The 12,083-nt window shown below is 35.8% G+C and overlaps 1 protein-coding gene across 1 annotated transcript; it reads left to right on the plus strand.

Annotated features, from left to right (window-relative positions):
* Window positions 1-736: 736 nt before the first annotated feature.
* On the plus strand, window positions 737-11,274 carry LOC113225836 (cytochrome P450 CYP12A2-like). Its single transcript, XM_026458286.1, has 11 exons — window positions 737-846; window positions 1,265-1,418; window positions 2,513-2,643; window positions 3,457-3,584; window positions 4,296-4,414; window positions 5,506-5,622; window positions 6,778-7,056; window positions 7,495-7,648; window positions 7,943-8,161; window positions 9,301-9,469; window positions 9,572-11,274. Exons 2-11 carry the CDS (start codon window positions 1,357-1,359, stop codon window positions 9,721-9,723), a joined length of 1,530 nt encoding a protein of 509 aa, XP_026314071.1. The 5' UTR covers window positions 737-846; window positions 1,265-1,356; the 3' UTR covers window positions 9,724-11,274.
* The last annotated feature ends 809 nt before the right edge of the window (window positions 11,275-12,083 follow it).

Here is a 12,083-nt window from a genome sequence, read left to right on the forward strand (position 1 = left end):
AAGATTATGCTCATCAGTGGACTTGTGTAAGCTGATGTAGCAATTAAACGTTAACAGTTATAATTATGAAGTAATAATTTTAAACTTCAACTCGTCTTGTCGACATTGAAGTAAAAAAAGTCTATTTTTTTTTCACCGCCATTAGCAACGCTTTTTAAAAGCAAAATGTTCTTAAATCTGTTATTAATTGTTAATGAAAATATGTAGATGATATATGTATGACGTGTGACTGACACAAGGTCAATGATTAAGTGCTCCCACAACCAATATAAAATGAACGAATGAACTTCCATAACCTTATATGAAGTTATTACGCAATGTTCAACGACAGAGTTCTTTATAAAATTGTGGTTTAATGATATAGGATTCAGTATAAAATGAACTCTGAATCTAAAGCAATGTAGAAGATATATTAAACAAAATATGAATAGACATGGACCACGATATAATGTTCGCATGCGTCAATGGTGTAGTTTTATGTTAAAAATACCTGTACGTCAAGGTCGAATTATTTGATTCAAAATAGACGGTCAGTTGTTTAGTGATTGCGTGCTTGGAAGCACTGTTGTTCTGTGTTGTGATTGCCGATTGCTATATGAATTTATCAAACTTTATCAATGTTGATAAGGTTTGATAAACACGTTCTTCTTTCTGTGCATTTGTCGTTTATTTTTAATCGAATTTTCCTTGTAACAGTGAACAAATTGAATATTAAAGGCAGTTATATTCTATTGAAACTATGATCCTCATAAGTTCCATTTCTAGCGAGAAGCCATGCACCAGTAAATGTTTTAATATGATGTGTAGTATAAATACCGTTCAATTGAAATATTAAATAGTGCAGTGGTTTGTGTACTTATTACAATACCCCTCATGGAAGAATGGCATAAGTGGAGTTACGTCAAAAACGTTTATCGCACCATTAAGTACAAAAAACATAACCTACATCCTCTCCAATTCTTCTAACTCTATTGACTAATGTTATTGTAGATAGAGTTAAAAGAATTGGAGAGGATGTGGGTTACATTTTCCTGTATATAATGGAGCAATAAACATGTTTGACGTAACTCCACTTGTGCCATTCTTCCATGAGGGGTGTAACTATTATTGTATGCCATCAAGGCATAGCGATAATAAAATAAAGTGTGTTAACATCTTTATTGTACACCCAAGATAACGAATTTGATATGATATGAGCAAAATCATCTGAATGTTTACAAAAATATAAACATAAAAATTATCATATTTTTTATTATGTAAACAGGCGAAGCAACTCAGCACGAAAATATAGAACTAGAGAGAGTGTATATTAAGTGAAATAAAGCCATCAATTGAAATGTTAAATTCGTAATCAACATGCAATCTAATAAATTGAAAACTGTCCTCAAACTAAATGTACTACAATGGAATTTTATACGGTAAGTTATTGAATGAACGAATGAATCCCAGTCCTGCGTACATGCTACGTATTCTGATTGATTCCCACCGGAGTGCGCAAATGATGTATATGTCTTTATGTAAACAATACGTTCCAGAAAGAGATATGAGTTGGGTATGCTTTTTTAAGGGCCTAAATGTCCTCAGAAAATGGAGACCTATTCCGTATTTAGTACATTTGCTAAGAGATGAATTTATTAATATATACATAGGTTTTTAGTAGCATTGGACTTTCTTGTGAAAGAGCTCGTCAAGGGAAGTACTGCCATCTTAACAATTTCTGCCGCCAAGCAGTAATGTGAGCATTACTGCGTTCCGGTTCTGGATGGTAAGGGTGCTGGTGAAATTACAAGCACACATAACTTGTGTCTGACTTGCGTGACAACGACCCACAGCTCCATCTTCGCGACATAAAGCGGTCAACAGCACTGCAACTGTTATGGACAGGCGTGTCGCTTACCACCAGGCGCACGACTTGTTCGTCCCGTCACTTGGTATCATAAATGTTCATATAACCACTGCGACAACGCAAACGTGCGATTGGGCCAGCGCAGTAGACTACGACATAAAACCTGTCAACAATGATGAAGATAAACGGCATGGGTTTCACAGACAGTCCATTGGACGTGTTGCCCCCGTGCGCTGCCTGCGATGATATTTTTTACCTTTAACTAGAAGTGTTAAAGATAGAATACACTTCTTGTTAACACTTCTAGATAAAGGTAGAATAATTCACACTATTTTGTCGTTTTCACATTGATCTTTGACCAATAAGAGTCAATAGCGGGTGTTACACAGACACTCTATCAGACGTTGGAAGGAAAAGGATAAGACCGCGCGATTGCGCTCACCAGTCGCGCGCGCAATCGCGTTAATTTACACGGTCTATCCTGCGTTAGTAGACTTTACGCGGACGCTCTTTCCTTTGTAACGCGCGCGATTGAACGTTAGCTTAAAAAAATTCAAACAGGTAATCGCGCACAATTGCGTGTGCAGGCTTTCCTGCGCGCATTCCTGTACGCTCCTGATCACGCGCGACAGTGTGAATGTAAAGTAGGCTAATGTCTGTTCGCAGACCTGCAGCAGTAAAGAGCGCTTCTGTGAATATAACAGACGAGGTGCAAGCGTCGGTGAAGTCATGGAAGGAAATCCCTGGACCGTCATCATTGCCCATCATTGGGCCGATGCAGCATTTTTTGCCGGGAAGTACGTATGAACAATATGTATAAAGTGTATTTTTTGGACTGGGATACCATAGGGCAATCCGAAATCATAGAAAATATAGAGAATATATTGGTACAGACAAAGTTGGTATAGACAACACCGTTCTTTCTATTATCGGTTGATCCAACAGTGAAATGAAATAAATGAGAAATGCGAGTTCGTGACTGGTTCATATAACCACTGCAACTACGTAACCGTGCGACTCTCATTGGGCCAGTGTGACTACGACATAAGACCTGCCAATAATGATGAAGATGAATGGCACGGATTTCACAGACCGTCCATTGGACGAGTTGCCCCAGCGCGCTACCCGTGACGGTCTTTAACTAGATGTGTTAAAGGTAGAATGCACTAAAGTAAATATATTTTGGTAAAACAAATAAAACACTTTTTTAATGTTGATGGTTTCAGTTTCTTGTAAGGATCATTTCATTGTATAGAAAGAAAAAAATTGACTTCCGAAATGTTTTTCAGAAAAAAAGTCCTAATGGTTCTTAAGAAAGCTTCCATCTCATCATCATCTTCTATGACTTCGGATTTTCACATATTGTCCCTGTAAAAAAAATGCACTGTATAATACGATAATAATAACGCGCTAGAAAATTAGACCAATATTGAATTTAACAGATACGAAAACTTATATAAAACGCACAGACTTACGGCGGTTATAAACCCGTTTTGCCAACAATGGATGTTCCCTGTTCTTAACTGAAACTCGGCTTGTGCCTCTGTAGTCGTAGTTGGACTCTAGTCCGGTTTTCTGAATTTTTTTGACATTTCCTTTTATCTTTACAGAAGCTTTATCAGACTTCAATGTTTTTCACGATGTTTTATATAAAACTTACGGACCAATCGTCAGACTGGAGTCAGTATTGGGAAGTTTACCCCATATCTTCCTTTTTGACCCTGAATCATGTGCTCAGGTAAGTTAAATTAAACAATTTCATTTGTCATCATCATTAGTTATCTTTCTGTCAACTTTAATTCAAAGTTGGTTTTGAATACTATTTCTCGGTGTAAATAATTAATGATGATTGACAAATCGTCCAATTAGGCAAAGCTAACTTCGAGGAAGAGGTCAATAGTCGAATTCGACTCGGTTGGGCAGCTTTCGGAAAGCTCCGGGACATCTTTTCGTCCGCAATGCCGCATTCTTTGAAGACTAAATCTTCCAGCAGTGCGTGTGGCCAGCGATGGCCTACGGCTTTGATACCAAATCCTCATAAAAAAGGTCAAAGTCACTCAACGAGCTATGAAGCGAGCAATGCTCGGCATTTCTCTACGTGATCGAATCAGAAATGAGGATATCCGTAGAAGAACGCAAGTCACCGACATAGCTCAAATGATTAGCAAGTTGAAGTGGCAGTGACAGGGCATTTAGCTCGTAGAACTGACGGCCGTTGGGGCAAAAAGGTTCTTGAATAGAGACCATGAACCAGAAGGCGTTCAGTGGGAGGGCCCCCTACTAGATGGACGGATGTGCTGTTATAGAATTAGTATTTGAGTGATAAGGGCAGCGGGTAACCGATGGATGCAAGTCGCGTCCGACCGGGTAGTCTAGCAATCTTCGAGGGAGGCCTACATTCAGCAGTGGACGTATACCGGCTGATATGATGATGATGTCATTTCTTCAGGTACTCCGTGGTGAGAATTGGATGCCAAAGCGTCCTGGATTCGATTCCCTAGAATATTACAGGAAAAAGTATAAGAAGACTCCTGAGGAGCAGCAAAAGCTGAGCGGACTTATTACTGAGTAAGTTATTATACCCAAGTACCAGAAGAGAGCGTAATAACATGTAGTTTTACTGTCAATCGATCGAAAACAAAGCTGAAGGAATCACGTACTCTCACCAGGACCTTCATCTTTTTTTAGTAACATATTCTATTAGGAAATGAAACTATTTTTCCGGGTTTCAAAGAAACCAACATTTCGGGCCCTTTACAGGTCCCATGGTTACAGTTGAAATAAATGTCTGAAAAAACAAATATGCGCGATTTAAATCCGGAAAAACAGTTTCATTTCCTATATGTAACAATCGCAAAAAACTAAGAACTCGAAATATATTCTATTTTCATACAATTGCGGTTGCCACAACCGACAATTGTGTCGATTTCATATTAATCGCATGGAAATATAATATTTGTCGCCTCTAGTTCCCGGTTGCTTGTATGCGACACAAGACCAAACTAAACTAAAGTCTGTCTATTATTAATGCGCTAAATAAATCCATATTGAGTTGTTAAAAACCAAACATAACATACTTATATTATAGTAGTACTTTTTGTAGACTATACATAATTTAACATTGGTATGTAATGCGGCTTCTATGTTGTCCGAGATAGATTCAGGGCTTAATATTGAATATAGAATATGTGTATTTGCCATATTATTATCTGTATATTAATTTTTAGAACTTTATTTATCAGATTATTATTATTCTATCATATTTAGTAGGATATTTGAGTTCGAGGAACGTTACTCTAGTGTCGGTAATGAGATTTTGCTAGCTTTCCCGTAGATTATTGACTGCAATTTTTCAAAGGGGCTGGATAGCCATAGTTTCAACTAGTCTGGGTGTCTATCTCTCACACCTGAAGATCACACGACAAACAGGTGCATTTATATTGTGTTAATTTTGGTTGATAATAAATTAATAATATAACGCATCAATTCTGATAATAGGGACTTAATGTATTCAGATTTATATTTCGCTGACAAATTTCGCAAATCATCTCATATCTACAGCTTACGTGGCACAAAAATGTTGTTTTTTTAACATACATAAAGCCGAAGTCGTTTGACGCCTGTGACTTGCTATTTATATGATATCTGTAAAATTTTAGCCACGGTGAGAACTGGAAGGAATTCCGGTCTGCCATCAATCCGGTGATGATGCAGCCGAAAATAATCAAACTTTACAGCACGGTACTGGATGAAGTAGCCGATGATATGGTTAAGAGGTATCTATCATCGATTTTGTTTGCTTTGATTTTGAAAGCTATAACTACTGCTTTATTATTAATCTAACTATCGTTATTTACAATGTAATTCATAATAGGGGTATTCCAAAAATCAGCATATCCCGTAATTGCCAAGCTTGTAGCAAGTATGTATAATTATTTAGCAAGAAGAGACATTACATAAGTAATATGAACATATAGATGACTTTGGGATCATTTATCCGTAAGGTCCTTTTTAAGAAGCCTTCGAGAAGTACGTGTATTTCCAAACATAATTATGTAACTTAGAGTGGTGTTAAAAACCTGATTAATGTCACTTGTAGCAGCAGTAGTGGTCCTTGTGAAAGAGTTACCGGTTTCTGCCGCTAAACAGTAATGCGAGCGTTACTGTGTTTGAAGGGTAAGGGTGCTGGAAAAATGAAAAGCCCCTATGAACTTTGTGACTTAAAGCTCTGAGTGGCACTGCAAGTGTTATGGATAAGCGTGTTGTAGTAGTAGATAGCGACACTTCAGTTAAAATTAGTGGGTCATGGTTTTTTATGACAATATCTAAAATATTTTTTTGAGACATCATAAAAACCATAACCCGGTTTTCAGAACATTGAAATTGTTTAATGATATTTCAGGTTCAGTTAGGCAAAGTTCCGATAATCGAACACGTTAACTAATTAATTTGCGATTTGATTATATGTTATTGTATACACCTATTGCATATACCAGGAAACATAACTTTGATATGTATATAAAATGTAATAGCTACCATCTGTTGGTCTTTTCGAATATTATTACAACTAAATCGCGGGTTTCCTTAGTATAATCTTTTGATCTGCGTTTGAATCAAAACAACCGCCCAAATAAGCGGAGCTATAGATGTGTCTTTGTATGAGATTGGGTGTCTGTACTAGTGTAGTAATTGTTATATCAGTGGTTTTAGGATTAAAATATTTCGGGTAGTGGATTATAATACTACTTTGATACTTATAATACAGTGGGATATACCTATGTTTAAAACTTATACTTTAAGTTCTTTACATAAAATTCATTATTGTTATTATATTACGAGCGATACAATAGCATATTATGCAATTGTCTGGTATAAAATCATGTAATTGATATATTTGTCATGCAGATTTATGTTTTGGGTGATATTTTCAGGATGAGGTCAATTAGAGACGAAGACAATAAGATTAATGGAGATTTTGATGTAGAAATGAATCTTTGGGCATTGGAATCTATAGGAGTTGTGGCTTTAGGAGGACGTCTCAGATGTTTCGATCGAGATTTAGCAGAAGATTCCCCGGAAAGACGTTTAATACAATGTGTCCATAACCTATTTATAATGATGTATGAATTGGATTTTAAGCCAAGTTTGTGGAGATACTTTCCTACAAAGCTTTTCAAGAAAGCCATGGTTTTGTATAAAGAACAAGAAGAGTAAGTGTAATTTCCTTATAAGTATTTCTATCGACATGTATAATAGGACGTTTTTCAGTACATGAGTCTTATTGGAAACTAGATCTTTTCAATTTTCACGTCAATTATTTTGCTTTGCAGTAAAATTGCCAGTTTTAAGAAATAAGCTTGATATATTTTTTACAAAGACATTGTCAAAAAAGGTCTAAAATGTAATAAGACCTCAGTCCAATTGTATCATGAAACTTTATGTAGGTTTATCTTTTCGAATAAATGTAAGGAAGTTCTTTCTTAGATTACGTTTTGTTCTGAATATTTTGGACCCGCCCTAACTTATTCCAATCATAATAGTTTAAGTCTACCATAATCCCATTCGTTCGTATTCGATTAAAATATACCATCCTCATTCTGTTCTTAATTAAAAAAAATCGTGTACTTCATTTATAATTATTTTTCTAGTTTAACGAAATACTTTATTCGCAAAGCGAGAAAGGATTTGGAACAGAATAAGAAATCAGATTCAGAAAAAGCGGTACTGGAGAAACTTCTTGAGATCAACGAAGACATAGCTGTCATTATGGCCTGTGATATGCTGTTCGCTGGAGTCGATACGGTGAGACGATATTAGAAGATAGTAATTTCAGTTCTGATTCTAACCCACATCCTATGCTTAAAAGACGGTAGGTCAAGCTATTGGGCTACCAAGACTTAAACAATAAGAAAGGAATCTTTAAATTGAGACCAAAACTTACAGATTGTTAAAGATAAAATTTAAAGATTCTTTCTTAATAAACCAAAACACTGGAAACGCACGTTCCTGAAGTGATGTTGTGTTTATTTTGGAGATTTATACTCACATCCATTAGTTTTATTGACTAAGTTAGCAAAAAACGTATTTATCTTTCAGGCGGCAAACACAATCACAGCAGTACTGTACCTCCTCGCAAATAACCAAGATAAACAGGATAAGTTAAGAGAACTATTAAAAACAAAAGATTCAGACGAAACAATTAGATATGTGAAAGCATGTATTAAGGAAGGATTACGAATTATGCCTGTTGTATCCGGTAATGCAAGACAAACGAGTAAAGATTACGATATTCTGGGTTACAGGATACCTAAAGGGGTAAGTGTATTTTCAAGGGTTTTGTCTGAAACAGTTAATTAACCATAAAAAGACATTTTAACTACCTTTGTATTGCAAAAACGAGCGATTCGTTCTGTGTACCGTCTAGGCTCTCGGGTATCTCTCAGAGAAAAGTTTAAAGAGACTGGTATCATGACTGTGGCATCACAGTACATTTACTCAAATATTTTATATGCCCGTAAAAATATACATAATTTCAATAAGAAAGAAGATATCCATAATACGAGTATTAACCTTAGAGCTAAGTCCAAACTCATGGTACCACGATTTCGTTTAACCAAGGTAAACAACTCTTTTATGGGGAACTGTATACGTTTTTACAATAAGATTCCGGAGCATATATTAAGTTTATCATTTCCTAAGTTTAAAAACTACATTAATAATATTTTGATCGAAAAATCATATTACAAAATTGAAGACTACGTGTTAGATAAAGATGTATGGAAAGACGACATGGCTCCGGAATCCACACAAATTTGATTCAAAGTGTATTCCATAGCATTTAAGTTTATTTGAAAAGAGCAATCCCTAGACTTTCTTGCTCGTTCTTCTCAGGGAGGTCAGCGTAGTGAACGAGCAGTAGCTTAAATGTGACGTTTTCAAGTGTAAATTTATTTTACCTATGGAATAAATAATCTTTGACTTTGACTTTGACTTTGCATTATCAACGCTAAATAAACCTTTTACTTCAGCATCACTAAACTGTTTTGTATATTTTTTATGATATAATAAGTGCGCATTTGACATCCATCTCACCCATTCACCTGATGGAAAGTGACGATAGGGTCCGAAATGGAGCATGCACACCTGAATAATGTCGAGTTGAAAAGACTTAAGTTACAATTATAACGTTTAGGGAATATGGCTGCAGGCAAGAAATTCCACTCCATAACCGTACGCCATATAAATGAGGAAGTGTGACGCTTCATGCGAATTTTCGGAATATCCACAACGTCTCCTACTACACATAGGAAATAATTGTCAGCTGTGACCACCGGACCTGTAAAGGACTCGGAATATTTGTTAGTTTGAAAAAATAAATATACGCAAGTTGAGATAAAAAGTTTCACTTGTTACGATTTTTATTAATTAATTCTTCATTTTTACCCACTTTTCAGATGAACGTCGTTTTCTCTCATCAGTATATGTCGATTATGGAAAGTCAGTTTCCAAAACCAAAGGAATATGTACCTGAACGATGGTTGGATAAGGAACATCCCCTTTATCATGGAAAAGCACATCCGTTTTCCTATAGTCCTTTCGGATTTGGAGTAAGAATGTGTGCTGGTGAGTTTATTGTCTATTTGCATCTTTATTAATTTAATAAACTGCAGTGCCCCACTAAGAAGCTTTAAGCTCTGTTTTTTAATAATCTTTTATTTCTTTCAGGTCGCAGAATTGCAGAGTTGGAGCTGGAAACTTTTCTTGCCAAAGTAGTCCAGAATTTCAAAGTAGAATGGTTTGGGGAGCCGCCTAAAATAGACGTGCGTTCCTTGAACTATATTAAGGGACCGTTCAATTTTAGATTTAAGGACATATAAAACTACTGTAAGGGACGTTCATAAACGGTACTTGTAATTTTTATAATAACAATTGTAAAGTATTTCATTTTTTACCCTTATGAAACTATATTTGAAAACTACTCAGTTCAACTACTACGTTTGTACGAAGTTACAGTACAAGTAAAGTAACTTCATACAAACGAAGCAGATTGTATATGTGCAATGTCGCCGCTCGTTGTATACGAACGCATACATTCACATAAGCTCGAGGTGCGCTCGCGTTGCATAGCGCGGGTTGTCGCAGGCAACGTTTATTTTAAACGCGTTAAAAAAATGACGTCAGATAATAAGCGTGTTTATTGTTGTGCTTATAATCGCTTGAGCAAAAATGCCTCAGACTCTCAGAAATGGCCAGCATTTAATTTGTATTTCGTAATAAAAATACCAATCCCCGACCCTGGTATAAAAATATCAATAGCGGGTTTTACACAGACACTCTATCGCACGAGGTACAGCATTCGCGCGATTGAGCATACGTGTAAAGACGATGGAAGTAAAAGGGAAAGATCGCGCGATTGCGCTCTTCAGTCGCATACTCTAACACTTGCCACTTTCACGCGGTCTATCTTGCGCTATTAGCCTTTACACGGACGCTATTTCCGTTACAACAAAAACGAACACGAGCTTTACGCGCGGAAGAACGTTAGCTTAAAACATTTTAAACCAGATAATCGCGCACGATTGCGTATGCAAGGTTTGCCGCGCGCTCTCCTGTACACTCCTGATTACGCACGATAGAGTGACTGTATAAACTGGGCTAATACGTAAGTAATGCATTTAACAAAGATTATTTTAATATAGCATGAGAATACTGTGATTGAATACTTATTTTTTTTTAATTACAGTTACAGCTTATAGGTACAACTAAAATAATAATGTGACAACCCTACGCTCCGAGTGAAGTGTGAAGGTATAGGCACTACCGTGACTTATTATATTATAGTCAAATAGTGTTGGTAATATAAAAGTAACTGGATGTATGTATGTGTGATACTAAATAATGCATAGTGCAAGAAATCAATGTTAGGAATCATACTACTATGTTTATAGTACATTATGTTACAAGGGCGGTATGTGTCTAATTACGAACATACGGACATTTAAAGCCTGAACCTAAGGCAAAGTCTAACCCGAATCATTTTTAAGTGCTGTGTGGCATACAGTATTTCCTCACACTTGCGAGGAAGCTGAAGGAACAAAATAGACTTCATAATTGTTATAGTTTTATTATATTTATAAACTTTTTAGTACATGTAAGTGTAATATGAAACTAAAGGATTTTTGAGCATAAAAACTTTTTGGTTTTACGTATGAAGAAAATGTACCTATAGTCTTTTAGATTTTTTAATGCCATGGTATTTATGAGTACGCATCTTATAAATATGATAAATTAAATGAATACTGTATTTATATTACTTTTTTACAAAACTGTATTTATATTACTTTTTTACAAATGTAACGAAAAATCCACTGCAGTTTTGCTCGCGGTTTACTTCGAGGTTTTTGAACCCATTACAAAATGTCGTTATTTTATTAATTTAATACTTTTTTTTCAAACTGCTATTGTATTCTTTTTAATTAAAAATAATAAAAACTGCCTCGGTGGCCGAACGGTTACCACGCCGGACTGCCACGCAGAGGTCCGAGGTTCGATTCCCGGGCCGGGAGAAATATTTGTATGACCTACATTTATTTCTCTCGTGAGTTTGGGTGTAATTTGTGGTTGTGTATGTGTGTGTCCATGGCACCCGCGACACAGGGTTTCCCTAGTGCGGGGCTATGTTGAGTGTGTGCGTTATTATTATTCTTTTTAATTAAAAAAGTTTGGGTTTCGAGTTTATAAGCGGAGAATCATCATTCCCAAAGAACACCTGTAGCCGACCAGCAGGACTTAGTCGGTTTGCTATCTTTATCGGGCTAGTTCTCGTTAGACGCATGTGGTCATTATTTTAAATGCTCATAAAGCACGATGTTTTGTATGATTCTGTTATTATGGAAAAAATAAAAAAATAAGCCCTTGACTATTGGTAAGTTAGGATAAAACACTGTATGTATTCCAAAACATTGAAACAGGGACTATTATACTATATTTTTTCCTGTTCACTGGATTTTTCCGTGTATTTCGTCAAAAATCCATGTCATAAAAAAGACGTCGTATAACGAAAAAATATCGCCCAAGAAATACTACACGGACCACAAAATGGGCAATTTATTTCTGATTCCAAATATAAAAATACCTGTTCGATGTAAATTCCAAATAAATAATTGTTATTTTAATGTAAACTGTATTTTCATTATTATATTTTGTAACGTATAAAATATAAAAGTAGCGAGTAAAT

The sequence above is a fragment of the Hyposmocoma kahamanoa genome, unplaced genomic scaffold, assembly GCF_003589595.1.
Source record: "Hyposmocoma kahamanoa isolate Upper Pololo Valley unplaced genomic scaffold, ASM358959v1 176, whole genome shotgun sequence".
In the NCBI taxonomy this organism is placed as follows: Eukaryota; Metazoa; Arthropoda; class Insecta; order Lepidoptera; family Cosmopterigidae; genus Hyposmocoma; species Hyposmocoma kahamanoa.

Coding starts and splice junctions, on each gene's coding strand:
- LOC113225836 (XM_026458286.1), top strand. CDS start 1,357: ATGCAATCTAATAAATTGAAAACTGTCCTCAAACTAAATGTACTACAA. Junction 3,585..4,295: donor ACCCTGAATCATGTGCTCAG/GTAAGTTAAATT, acceptor TCATTTCTTCAG/GTACTCCGTGGTGAGAATTG. Junction 7,057..7,494: donor TTGTATAAAGAACAAGAAGA/GTAAGTGTAATT, acceptor TTATTTTTCTAG/TTTAACGAAATACTTTATTC.